We start from the raw sequence: 13,909 nt of genomic DNA on the forward strand, positions 1-13,909 counted from the left end.
CAGGTAGCTGTAGCAGTAATAGAAAGAGCAGTGGTATCCTTGATAAAAAACTCTAATATTTAAATGAAATTGTACAAATGCAGGTTTAACAGATATTGCATTGATCATCAATTAAATATACATCAAGGCTGGAGAGAAAGTTTATAAAGGGTCTACACATACTCAGGAATACTGAGCTTAGGGTAAGTACCATAGTCTAGTTTTCCACAAGCTGCATACGCAGAGAAACCCAGTCTAGCTGATGCTGAAAGGAAAAAAAACGAACTCTTCTCCAAATGAAAGACAAACTGTGAAGCCTTGTAGTATTTTCTGCCTCAAGGCAGCAGTATGGAGGAGTGGAGCAGTCAAGGAAATGGGAAGGTTGTGGGTTCGAATGAGAGTACTGCTGAGTGAAGTAGTGCACATTACAGCCTTCCTGTATAAATGTGACTCCAGGACATTGCTGTAACTGAATTGACTTGCCTGGTTATATAAAGTCTTAAAAATACACTCATATACATAGCAAATAAAAATCTTAGAGACAAAGACCATTAAAAATGTATTTCTAAGAGGCTGGAAAATGTACATTAACATTAATCATTAAAGAATATATTTCCAAGCAAGGGTCTCAGTCACTGCAAGACAACAATCTGCTTTATTGTACAAACAGAAGTAGGTGTGTCTGAACAGGAAAATCCCACGGTTTGCATCACATACCTTTCTCCTTTCAGAGGGGCATTTTAAACTTTCTTCTCCAATACAGCTGAATTTCCTCACAAGCATTCTATTACACCACAAAAAAACAAGACATTTTAAACCACTGTGTTTACCATCGGACTGTTAGGAAAGAATGTGGAAATACAATTTTACATTACAACAGGTTTTCCAAAACGGAAAATTGAGAAATACCTGTAATTAATGGTCATTATTCATTTCTGTTTCATTTTTCTTATTTTCTCCATTGACTCACATTTTAAACGAGCTGTTCAGCCAGCCCAGCTATTAACATTCACACCTAATCTAAACCTCTTTTTGGCCAAACAGATCAGAAAGCAGCTGTCCCATTTTCTAACTGGGAAGAGTGTTAGCATTGGAAGGGCTGGCGTAGTTATATGGTTACCCCAACACAGTTAAATCAAATAAAATGAGCGTGTGATGGCTCTCCCCCCTGGGTGGGACTCATCTGAGCTAATAATTGTCTGTTGCTTTATTTTGGGGGATTTTCTCTGAATGAGGGCGACACAGACTATTGAAAAGCAAAACAATGTCATACATTCACTATCTCAAATCCTGTGGAACAGACAACAAAAGATAAAAGGCAAAGTTGCATAATGTTTGCCTGAAGTCTATTCCGGCTCTGATATTTCAAGTCCTTTTTTGTATTAAATTCAAAAGCACTAATTAAACACACAGTTATTATTATGCATTTGTCAGGGTGCTCCAGTTTCCTCCCTTGGTGTGTGGTTTGTGTGTTGTTTCCATGTACAGCCATCTAGGTTATATCCTGCCTTGTACTCACTGTCTGCCAGGATGACATGTCCCAGGACTGGATGGATAGACATTTCCTAAAGGAAAACCGAAAGGTTATGAAACGGGAACAAACAAGAGTTGTAACAGAAAGAATAAGGTTCTGGATCCCGAGATGAAGTTAAACAGATGAGTTTATTGCGCGCAAGGAACAATAAAGCCAAAGTCCTGTTTCCCACAAGAAACAACAAAACCAAAGTCTTGTTCCAAGTGCCGGTACAAACTTTCAGTTTATATAGGATTTTCCTGCCGCTTCTGACATCACTCGTTATTATGGTAAAGGGGGGAGGTCACGTGTTTGGCCAGTTTGCAGCCTTTTGGCCAAATCGTCAGGGATTAAGTCCCCAGGGGGTTTCTAGTTGGCATCTGGAATCCTTATCAGTTCTCCCTTTCCTGCCATAAACTCCTGTTGCTTGGAAGTCTAATCTTCAGGCAGGAAGGACTTAAGTTAACCCCTTTTTTCACATCTTGTATCTTTCTTCATACGGGAGTGTCATAATTCAACAAGTTTTATTCCATAATTCATAAAGATCAGGTCAGAATTGATTATCATAATTTTTTTTTGTGACAGTAAATTAAGAACAAAAGAATGGTTTTAAACAAGAGAGGAGCCTCTTCTAGTCTGATCCCAGATCCCAGAATCAGCCATTTCATGAGAGAAACCAGGGTATCAGCTTCAACATAATTAATAACATTGAAACAGATGTGGCTGAATTTGCTGCAATGATTGTCCACACTGAGGACATTTTATACCCTTAGATAAAGTCACCTATAGCTTTATATCTTTATATCTTTTAAATATATATTCACTATGTCCACCGGTTCATCCATGATCAGAAAGCTGCTTGTGCACTGGCTAGGATCAATCCACAGCCCATCTAGGATGCAGGCAGGAAAAACAGGACACAAACGGGACAGGACCCTGGATGGGACGGATTAATTTAATCCGAGTTGAACTGTCACCTCTAGTTTATAAGTTTTATTAGCAAACTTGTGGAAAATGCCCTAACCTTGTCCTGATCAATCTGATCAATAGTGCACCTGACCCAAGGTGATAAAACAGAGCCATCTAATATAATCTTTTCTATTTTGGTTTTCAGTGGTACATTTACAAGTTGTGTCTCGGGGTCAGAACAGACTGCTTTGTGCTGTGTACTTTCCAAGATTAAACACACCCTTTGTGTGTTTATCACAATATGCATGTCTGAGCTTGTTATTCATTTAAAGTGATGCACTCACCTCACCTCAGTTTAAATGTCTTGCAGCAACATCTAATGAGAATAAATATTTTTTTTATACTAAACTGCAATGCCAGAGCTCTCATGAATATGTTGGCATATGAAATGTTAACGTTTGACTCAAAATGACAAAAATCCTGTCTAGCTGTTATTCTGTACATGCTTGAGCAACAGACCTTTAAAAAGTCACTGTGATATTAATAGTTCAAAGGATTTTCAACCTTATCAGTTCATGTCAAACAAAACCCACAGATGTATCTAAGCTGCACCTCTGATGTGTCTGTTTCAAACCCACAAAAAGAACATTAAGTAGGTGAAAATGAGCTTCAGCTATATTTCCTATACACCTAAATTTAATAAAAGATGCATGCCATCTGCATTTCTCTAAGCTATGTGCTTACTTATTTTATCTATAAAGCAGAAGTCAGTTTGTAACTCATGCTTGCAGAGTTGTGTGATGACTTAATATTCACAACACGTTAAAATCATTCAAAACTCTGGATATTGCTTCTCCATGGATTCTGCATTTTCTGATTTGTAATGTTATTATAAGAAACATATTGCTAACCCCCATTCTTCCAATTAAATTTTTAAAATGAATAATTTTGGACACAACTTTTTCACCTCGTGGGGCCTGCTGCCAGTCCTACAGACATGAGCAGGAGTGATTTCTCTGCTCTTTAGAAACTTGTTATTGACCTTGTCAATTAATTCTCAACACCTGGTCAGGTCCATAGCAATCACACCTTTCCAGTCAAAGCTTAGACAGAAACGACTCCCAAAACAGCTCGTTATGGTCAAGATTTTCTGATGGATTTTGTCTCGATTACTTAATATTCTTGTCCTTCAGGACTTGGGTACTCACAGCATATATCCAACAGCATCCAATTGGAGAGCAAGGGAAGTTAGTTGGGGATCATAGCAATTATTTAGCTACCAGCTCATATACATCTTACTGCTATCCCATTTCCACAGGGTGTTCCTCAGGATTCTGTGCTGGTAACCCTGCTATTTTAATATATACACTTTGCCTAGTAAGATCTTTTGTGACCATGGACTTCACCATGGTTTCACTGCTAGGCTAAGACACCCAGATTATCCTTCACACCAAATCATAAACACCACTGCTCCTTACAGAAATGGGAAGATCTTGGTGGTTACTTTTGACTGTGCTCAAGGGCACCTTTTCTCCACCCTCTCAGCATATACTTCCCAACTGTACAATTATTGCAGAATTCCAACATTGCTATAACCCAGCAACAAGTTTCAAACAGTTTGCTCAGAATTCCTTATCAAAAATTCTCCAAGACCAATGTAATAAAGAAACAGTATCCACCCATCATGTTATGAAGTTAACGTAGCAGTTGGGTTCAAATAAAACAGGAAAAGAAAAAAAAGTTTCCATAGGAATTGTTGTAGAATTCTAACAACACCTGGACAAAATTTAATATTTTTGTAGAGTACATTTGAGCGATGCAAATGAATAAAAAAACACCCAGCAATTCAAATCCACAAGATTGTGCTACTGTGAATTTTGCTCTTGTATGCTCTGCTGGCGCTTGTGTGGTGTGAGGTTTTCGTCTTTGTTAACAGGAAGTCACACAAAGCGATTGGAACAGCAGCAGAGTGCAGAGCCAGTCAGTGTCAACTAGGCTTGGCTGCTCTCTTCTGCTGGATCTCTACAGTTCTTCTGTGACTGAAGATGCTCCACAGTCTCCTGTTCAACATGCTTCCTGTGATCACAGGTAAGCAGCATGAATACATTTTAAGTGTTGAAACCAAGGCATTTTTGCTGATTTTGTTTTCTTTTTCCAGTAGCACTTTAGTTTAAGTCTGCAAATTCATGTAGGAACCCTTGTAGCCTGTACAACATGAAGAGGACAGGAATACAGTGTCAGTATCCACCAAGGCTGGAGGAGAGCCTCAAATCTGTTAGCTACTGGCAATCAAACCAGCTTGGTGGCACAAAAAGTGTTCTCTCGTTTATAACCCTTCTTTCTTTTATTAACTGTTTGGTCATCAACTGTTAAAGTCAGTTATTTGTCATTTCTAAATACTACTTCAGTGTTAACTGTGATTGTCATGCACTTATTAAGTGACTTTTATAAAATAAAGGGGTGTTTCTTTAACTAAAAGAACAAACCTGGACATGAGGTGCATTAATCTTTGCCGAGGTGAATAGTGGTGCTTCATAGAACATTAAAATCATAAGTAGTTCAGGTGGGTAGCTGCGTCAGCATGCGTAGGGTGCAAAGGAACAAGTAATAGGTTTATTCCATGCTGAAAAAAGAAGAAAGAGAACTCAACGTTTCGGCCGTGGAGCCTTCTTCAGGTGTGGTATTTACAGTATTAAAATCATAATACTGTTTGTAAATTCAATCGGTCAATCGGTTTAAACTTGAGAATACCTGATCAATTCATTGCTAAGGAGAGTAACTGTGAATTAGGTTTTGTGTACAATTTATGTGAATGTGAAGCAGGTTTACCCTAGTCACAAAGCTGAAATACATTTTTCAGTTCATTTTTGGTATTACTGTCAAGTGACAGAAGTCAACAAAATGTGGAAACAGTGGGCAAGTTTCGATGTCTTGGACCACAGCATTTTAAATTGCCATTTTAACTTATGAAAGGTTTATCTATACTGACCTTTTAAATAGCAAACTGTACACTTTACAAAAGTACAGCAGCTAAAGTAAAATCCATTTCAAGCCTGGATCGATGTTTATAGCTAACGAATCAAAATAATTAAGTTAATTGAGAGATTGAGTGAGAGAGAAAACCTGCAGGTCCATAAGGAAGTGGATTTGACAATTCTAAATTAATCTCAGTTACTCAGATGATTTAACATTGTGTTTAATTAATTTATTAGGCTCTGTGTCTTCTGGGTTTCATTCCAATCTGTAAATTAAACAATTCTAATTTTCTAAATCATAAATGCAGTTGCTTACACAAGACATTCACTTCACTGAAGATATGGTTAGTTATGAATCACCTCACAGCCTGTTGATTCAGGTTAGAAGTGTCACAATTATGCAGCTAACAAAATAATTAGACCAATTGTGCAACTGAAATTGTTTGCAACAAAATCCAAATCACCCACTACCGCTTGCCTGTGTATATACATCTCGCACCTTGGACTTACTGTCGCGCATCTCTCTCGAACCCCCGCTGCCACCCTATCTGCACCCCTGTAGCAGCTCCCTGGCTCATTCCTCGCAGTACTGGGGGGGGGTTCTGGGCTCTTCTCGCTAGAATGCCATTCCCTCAGCCAGGCCAGCAGCTCCAAATACACACTGCACATCTCATCTCCCTCTCACTCATTAGGATCTAATGCAACCACTGAAGTCATTTTAATCTCCCTGCTCTAAGCCACGTGTTTCTCTTACTCTTTTTTTCACAGCATACATTTTTCACATCCTTCCACACATCGGTGAGTCAATTGTGCTTTCTGTGTCATTACTGTAGCGGTTTAACAAGCTTTATTACTATGCTAAAGATGTGCATTTGTAGAAGACAGATTTCAGGGCATTTTCTCCCAGATGTTCATCCTTGTCATTTTCCACATCTGATTTTCGGTTGATCATCCTTATTTGCCGAAATGCATGTCAACATGCATCAGGTCAGTATGTTATACCAGTTCACTACCCACAATTGAAATAAGCTAGTTCTTTTCTGATGAAAAGCAATTCCAAACAGAAACTTCACTAACATATCAGCAAGATGAAGACCTGAATATTCAGACACACACTTTAACAGGCTATTTTGACATTAATTTGACCATAAACTACTTTTTACAGCAACTAGTATTGTGAAAGCAAAAAGTGTTATTGGCTGAAACTCACTTGGTTCACTTCTATGTTTCAACTTCCATGCCTGTGAGCCTTAAGGTATGAGCAGTACATCTTATAAAGATCAGATGTCCTCAAGTCATGAAAACAGATAGCTGTACAAGCTGGTGACTGATGGACAAGTTCTCCCATCTGTAGAAGAAATGACCACACGCAGCTTACAGGTCTGGTGGCTGAGGGACATTCAGCTGGGACTGTTTCTGTATAGTGTCATAACTACTCCTAGCAGTTCTGCCTTCCCCAGAGTATGAAATTCTCTTGCAGAAAAGGACAATATACTTTCAGTCACAGAAAAGCTCTGTTGCTCTCCGCTGTACGATTTCAGGCAAGCGGTTTATTATTATTATCAGTAGAAAAATAATCTTGTTTTGATTCTTCCCATCACAGGGCCAGTATGTGGGGAAGTCCAGGTAATCCAGTGGCCCCCAAAAGTCCATCTGTACGTTGGAACCACAGTCACATTTTACTGTGCCGTCAAGTCGGATGGGGAGAAAGTAGATCAGTGCTCACCGTACTGGCGCGTAATGAATCAAGTGGATTCCAAGCCGACTCTGGAGGTGAACAGGGCACCGCAATACAGGGATCATTACTATAAACAAGAAGACTGGGGCAACTACACCTTCCTGAGTATCCGAAACCTCCAGGTGAACCACTCCAACATCTTCTACTGCTTAATGATGTGCATGATTGACCAGGAACATGAAATCAGGAAAGGAAATGGCAGTGTTCTCAATGTCACTCATCCACCCGTAAGAGAAGACCATGGAGGTTTGTAAAACAACTTCTTATTTACCCATCAATCCCAAGATGCTCAATGAAAAAACACAGCATGAATGACTACATCCCCATGAGCTGGTGGGGAGCACCAGTGACCCCGTGGACACCTAGCAGTAACAGTGACACGCAGAACTCATCAGCCATCCTCACATGATGCCACATCTGCTCTTGGGCTTCCAGTGTTGGAAGACAAAGTCAAACTGTGTAAAGAAAATGCAGCAGATCAGCACTGAGCTCTCTTCAGGGAGTGACCAACAGAAAATGCACAAAAAAGTGATTTTTTTTTTTTGTGGCAAGCAACCACATCCAGCTAGTTTGGCTGCTACAAAACATGCATATGCATGCATAAACCCACACACCCACACACAGAGCTATAGGTGGTTTGCCTATTTTATTGATTTAATCCACAGCCATGATGAAGTAGCTGCTTTTAGCTAGCACGCGGCAATGCAGCCCATGGTAATACCTGCAGGCTTTTCGAAATAATTTAGTTAAAAATTGAAGCTAGGTAGAAAGAGTTACATATCTGAATATTTACAGTCATGTAGGGCTGTAGGCATTAAACCTTTAAGCCTCATTTCCCCCTCCCCCCAAATATTAAAGTAGGAAAGCGATGCGGGACACTAATTTAAGATCTAGGAGCTTAAATGCTTTTTTTGCAACATAAAGGGGAAGGTAAAATAATGCACTATTAAAGTGGCATGAATGCAGTCCACAGTATTCAGTATTAATGTTTCTGTCCTTTACCATTCCAGGCTATGACCCGTCAGTGGTGTGGTGGGTGTACTCGCTGTTCGCCGTGAACGGGCTTGTGCTGTCTGGGGTCATCGCGCTCTGCCTGGCCATCTTGTGGAGGAGACCTTGGTGCCCACTCCAACAACGACCTCTCTAAGCCAAGCCCTTGAAGACAAGAGCCAAATAAACAAACAAGGCTCATGCTGAGAGACACCTTCAGTTTTCCAAAAACATCTCAGCCTGCTGCCTGCTGACTTCAACTATAAGTCTCGTTGCCGTAGCCTACTGCCACAGAGCTGCCCTCCACCAGCCCACTTCCCCACACGGCCAGACGCTCTGTGTGCTCCTGTCTGCTGTTTCTGCTGGCCTGCACATCGCTGTCGTTGAGCACACACTCAGAGCCTTGCAGAACCCCCCCCCCACCGATGTCCTGTTTTGTTGGGTGAGAAAATGATGTGCCGTGTACCTGTTGCTGTTTTTAAAGTGAATATGTTTAACCATAGCTTGAAGGCTGAAACTGAACACATGCATGAGTGAAAGACATTGCAGCAGTGAGTCTCTACAAGCTGTGCACACCAGGATGGAGCAATGTCACCTGGTCTCCTTGGCAAACACACTCACGTTCTGCCTAGTCGGTACGGGATCCTCAGTGGGCAGCAGTTACAAGCCCTGCTGCAGTGTCTGTCAGATTCATGTCAGGACTGTGACTGAGCTGCTAACTGCAGTAAGGACTCATGTCAAAATGGAGCTACGCCAGACTAATACAGGGGAGGCTTTCTTCGGAAAGGGGTTGCTTTCTTCAGACGGAGAATTGACCAGGGCTTATTAATAATTACACATTGCGTGATACATAGCAAAACCTGCTGGACACTGTAACGGTATGGTGTGTCTTGTAAGATCCATGCGACCCTCCCATCTCACTGCATTGATACCAACAGCATCTTCCTTTCTCTACAGATTCTGCTCATTAACAATTAAAATATGACATATTTAAGGCTTGCAGCATAACAATGGATTGAGTGGGCTAGATGATCAATATCCCTCTTTGAGATGATGAAAAATAACTTGTTGTATGATAAACATATAGAAATAAATACTGCCATGATGTTTGTACGATAATACATTTGTATTATTATTACTCTTATTAGTTAATAATAGCAATTAATAAGACTAATAACTACCAGAACATGCATGTTCTCGTTTCTAACCTCCTGTATGTCTGAGGCGGATATATATACCTGAATAACTGCCAATATAAACAATCAAGACATCACAACAGCCTGACCCTGATGGTGCAGTTGCTGCTGAGATACAATCGTCAGTGTGGGCGGCATAATGCAAGGATTGGAAAAGCTGCCCTGACTGGTTACAGCACCGGAAATTCCTACTGAGGAACAAGGACCTAAGGCTGTTGCGTATGCTGCTGTTATTCTACAATAATAGTACTAACCAACAGTAATAACAGTAATCCCCAAATAAAACAACCCCCAGAAGTCAGTGACTCTTAAATTCCAGAGGGTCGGTCTGTCCCAGACAGTCTGGGACTGTCCCAAAGGAGGCTTTGCCCTGCTTTCCGAAACTGCAGTTTCTTCTGCTTGAAGTTGACGTGTCCCAGATGCACAATAAAGACTAAACCTTTCCTCCCTCGAACCCCAGATCGCCCCTCAACCCGGCTTCGTGTTTACAGGGGACTCAGAGCTCCCAGCTCCCAGCTTCGGGTCCTGGATCAGGACAAACCAAGCTGGGAGGCCGGCCAGGCCCAGGGTTCGAGCCACCCAAGGGGATACAAGCCCGGCCCGTGTGGCTCTGTCTGCTGTCCCGACTGGTCTCCAAGGAGCCCCTGGGGTTCAGCGGGGACGAGGGCGACGTTGTTGTTAAATCCTCCTGTGAAGACAGGATTCCTGAGCCGGCTGAGCCAGTTCACAGCCTAAGGGCCCAGCTCCACTCCCTGTTTCAAGACTGTGTTCTTGATTCATGTTAATCAACTTTCAATAAGACAATCACACAGCGCGTTTCCATCAACAGCATGCACGTACAGGAACGGCAGCATGTATATCATCCAAATTTAGCTGAACCCCTTCTTTTTATTCTTGATCCTCTAAGTAAAAGTGTGTTCAAGTGGAATCCAATTTCTCAGACTGGTTATTAAATATCGGTAACAAAATAAACTAATTGACGGTATCGCACAATTTTACCAAATTCCAAATTAAACACAAAACCGGGGAACTTTGGGAAAGCATTGTATAGTCGCCATGTTGTTGAGAGTTTACGAGAATTGAGATGTGAAACAGCCCTTCCTGCTCACTAGTCACTGTGATGACTAATATCCTGTGATGTACAAGCGGTACAGGCTGTGCAGCCGACATTTCATCACAGAAATGTTCAAACATTATATGCATGCAGAGTTAATGAGTAAGTAGTATTTGTTGGCAAAACCATCTAGAGAGCAACACGTCTACTGGATTAAGAGAGATGCATTCACAAGTCTGCTTGTGTACAATGTAATAGGGCTGCTTCACCTAACAGCAAATCTTGTTGCCTCGTTCTGAATTGCAGAACACGGCGCAACTCATACCTCAAAATTTTCTCTATTGTATTATGAAAACTGGAGGTTTTAGAAGTAACTGTGTACATTTTACTTTTATTATGGTTTGAAATACACTCACTGTTACCGATTCTTTTGAAGCCCCGAATATAAAAATAGTGTTGCAGATCCCCTTTAAATCTGCACTTTACTTTTCCCCCAAACTCATCTCACATAATAAGGGTTATGCTAATATTAGCTTAAGACTAAACAAAAAACTCACTTTTTCCCCGTCTGTGAAGGGCGTCGGGGTGTCAGTCAGGGTCTGCTGGTCCCCAGTGGGCTGAAACGGGTCGATCCCGAGTGGCTCGAGCAGTCCAGGCTGAGCTCTGTGGTCCACGAGCCTGATTCGGGCCAGGACATGAGGCGGGACCGCGGCCAGGGTTCCGTGGGACAACAGTGACCCCTCAACTGGTGCGGAGCCTCCCGGGGTCCCCCTGACTGCCTGAGCTCCTGCAGGAGGGAGACAAGCCGATCTCGGATCAGCGCTAACTTTCCCAGCAGATCCCGATCCCCGTCCCCGAGACATGGATCAGCCAGTGGGCAGGACAGAGGAGGTGGGCTGTCCTCTGTGCTCCCTGAATCTGCCCCCGCAGGACAGGGTTCATTAAGATCCGACACAATTAGCAACTCCAATCAAGGGATTCCGATATAAATGTACTTTTTAGAAATGACCTCACCAGTTATCACTCTACATTATCGATGTGGCCAAACAGAAGTGGAAGAGCAGGTTCCTGATTGAGGTTGCAGGTTCCAGCCCAAGATGGGGCACAGCTGTTGTACACTGAGCAAAGTACGCAACTCGGATCACCCTCAGTAAGGATTCAGATGTGTAAATGGCTGCACGCGAAGCCACTTCAGATACACACAAGGCAGTTTATTAATAATAATCTATACAATCAGGACATCAGTTAATTTCTTTTTTTGGAACAAGTAATAGGTTTATTCCCTGTTGAAAAAAAGAAGAAAGAAAACACAACGTTTCGGGTGTGGAGCCTTCTTCAGGTTTGAGCTCAAGAAGTGTTTTCTTTCTTCCTTTTTTCAGCAGGGAATAAACCTATTACTTATTCCTTTGCAGCGCACGCATGCTGACGCAGCTACACACTTGAACTACAGTACATTTGCTTGTTTTGTCAGCTGTCCAGGTGTCTACTCCCATGGTGTGAGTGCAGCTACAGAATAAATCAGCTGTCCGTGCGCTCTGGGTGTCTGGATAAACATGCGCTCCGACGCGTTTCAGATCTGGTCATTTCCTTACAGATTGCGAAAGAGACCAATGGCCAGTGAAGGAGAGGCCGCTGAGCCATAACTCTTAACTCATAAATCGGTTGTTTTTTTGTTTCTGTTAAGTTGTCGTGCCACCTTTGTGTTTCTAAAAAAAAAGATGCTGATCGGAGTCTGGTTTTGGGGGTGAAAAGGGGGGAATCGTGGAAAATACAGCTCACTCTTCAGGAATCCGACTCTCGACCGCCTCCAGGAAACGCCTCCTGTCTCCTGTGCAAACTGCTCTTTCCAGTCTGCGTGCCCTAATCTGCCACCAGGATATCAGACACCTTGTTTTTCTTTCTGCAGGTCAATAAGGTTTCCATTGGGGAGGAACTGCAGGGCTGTTGAACAGGACCCTGTGATCTGAGTGGCAGGGAGCCCAGAGTGTGGGGGGGTGGGAAAGGTGATGGGGTGACTGTGCGTGTCCCGGCGTCAGAGATGTTTATCCTCGGTCGATATGTTTACTTCCTCTGAGCTTTCTCCCTGCCTGCCTCTCTTTTGCTTTACTTTCTCTTTAGCTCTGCGAGTCTCAGTCCGTCTGTCTCGGTTTCTCGGGCTCAGTAACTCTCCGAGAGAGGGGATGGTGGTCTGCTCAGAGCAAGACGAAGGGGAGGAGATTCACTTCCTTTCCATTCTTAAGTAATGTTTGTAAAGCCAGTGCTGTAGCCCTGTTATGTCCAGAAACTGACAGCCAGAACCCTGACCAGTCACGTCACTCCTGTCCTGGAGTCCACGCACTGGCTTCCTGTCGGTTTTCGTGTTGACTTCAAAATCCCCATGCTCACCTGCAAGACTCCACACGGCTCGGCTCCTCAGTACTTATCTGAGTCACTGTCCTTCTACTCTCCACCTCGCAGCCCTCGTTCCTCTGGCCCTGCTCTCCTATCTGTCCCCCACGCCCGTCTACACTCTAGGGGTGACAGGGCTTCTCCTGCTGCACCCCAACGCTCTGGACCTCTGTCCCCAAGGATGTCAGAGTCACCGACCCTGAGCGCTTTCAAATCCAAACTCAAAACCTTCTTCTTTAGAGGGGCTTTTATTAACTGGTCCTGTGTCTGCCCCAAAAGTTATAACTTACTGATCAATATAGTGTGAATAACGGAACAAGTAATAGGTTTATTCCATACTGAAAAGAGAAGAAAGAAAACACAACATTTTGGCTGTGGATAACTACTATGTCATTTCCCAAAAGGCTTTGAAATAAATTTAGTGTCTAACAGGAGTAACTTGGAAATGTAAGAGATTATTTTTAAAAAGTAACTGTTCCCCGTGGGTGTCACTTAATTGATTTTGAGACACTGAACCGAAATGGAGTCTAATTATTCAAACGAATAATCCCAGTACTTTCCGGGTCAGGGTGAAAGGCGCTCGTCCGGATCCGCCGGTTTGTACAGTAGCGCGTCCAGCGGAGGAAACGAAACCGAAAGGAAGCGGATTCTCTTCATTTCACCCGTCTGGAGTCTCGGGTCTCTCCACATTCTCCGCGTATTTCTTTCTACAGACCGGAGAAGGACTGTGCTTACGTCTGGAAAAGACGTCTGCTGGTGGCCGGCTGGTTTCTGGGTTTTGTTATCGGGGTACCGGGGTGACTTAGCGCCTGAGTTCCGCTCAGATGAGCTGGAGCCCCAAGTTCTCACCTGCAGACACACACAGCCGCTGCCCCCCGGCAGAGACCCTCCTCACGAGCCCGACCGGCGCCATGTTGGACCGCCCTCGGGGGCTCGCGTCTTCCACGCTCGCGCTCTGTCGAACGAAACCCCCGCGCGAGCCGGGACTGCAGGGGTTCGTGAGCCCGGCCCGCCCGGTTTCGAATAGCGTGATGGAAACCCTGCACCGTGCGACCGTTTGTTTTGCATGTGCATGTGAGTGTGGCTACTGCACTGAAGCTAAAAAATAAACATTTCCAGTTTTTTAATGAAATCGTGGTGTGGTTTTCGAAGGGGGGGGCTCGGTGT

General features: G+C 43.1%; 3 protein-coding genes across 6 annotated transcripts in view; 2 read left to right on the top strand and 1 right to left on the bottom strand.

The window, feature by feature from the left end:
• The window catches only part of kcnj20 (potassium inwardly rectifying channel subfamily J member 20), a 181,203-nt gene that overhangs the window by 134,678 nt on the left and 32,616 nt on the right, over nucleotides 1-13,909 (top strand). The gene's annotated exons all lie outside the window — the stretch shown is intronic.
• Nucleotides 808-13,731, bottom strand: LOC148640386 (uncharacterized). Of its 2 annotated transcripts, none has more exons than XM_088621354.1 (3): nucleotides 13,592-13,731; nucleotides 10,912-11,141; nucleotides 808-1,544 (listed from the first exon to the last, which is right to left on the bottom strand). In XM_088621354.1, exons 1-3 carry the CDS (start codon nucleotides 13,653-13,655, stop codon nucleotides 1,410-1,412), a joined length of 429 nt encoding a protein of 142 aa, XP_088477480.1. In that variant the 5' UTR covers nucleotides 13,656-13,731; the 3' UTR covers nucleotides 808-1,409. The 2 variants fall into 2 exon arrangements, with proteins under 2 accessions (XP_088477480.1, XP_088477481.1); XM_088621355.1 differs by lacking the exon at nucleotides 808-1,544 and adding an exon at nucleotides 8,136-8,269.
• On the top strand, nucleotides 4,312-9,223 carry LOC148640387 (uncharacterized). Of its 2 annotated transcripts, XM_088621337.1 has the most exons (4): nucleotides 4,312-4,489; nucleotides 6,145-6,174; nucleotides 6,980-7,360; nucleotides 8,125-9,223. In XM_088621337.1, the coding sequence occupies exons 1-4, from the start codon at nucleotides 4,447-4,449 to the stop codon at nucleotides 8,259-8,261; spliced, it is 591 nt and encodes a 196-aa protein (XP_088477463.1). In that variant the 5' UTR covers nucleotides 4,312-4,446; the 3' UTR covers nucleotides 8,262-9,223. The 2 variants fall into 2 exon arrangements, 1 of the variants encoding a protein (XP_088477463.1); XR_015930663.1 differs by lacking the exon at nucleotides 6,145-6,174 and having other exon boundaries at nucleotides 4,323-4,489.

This window comes from Lepisosteus platostomus, chromosome 26 (genome assembly GCF_059453375.1).
Source record: "Lepisosteus platostomus isolate fLepPlt1 chromosome 26, fLepPlt1.hap1, whole genome shotgun sequence".
Lineage (NCBI taxonomy): Eukaryota > Metazoa > Chordata > Actinopteri > Semionotiformes > Lepisosteidae > Lepisosteus > Lepisosteus platostomus.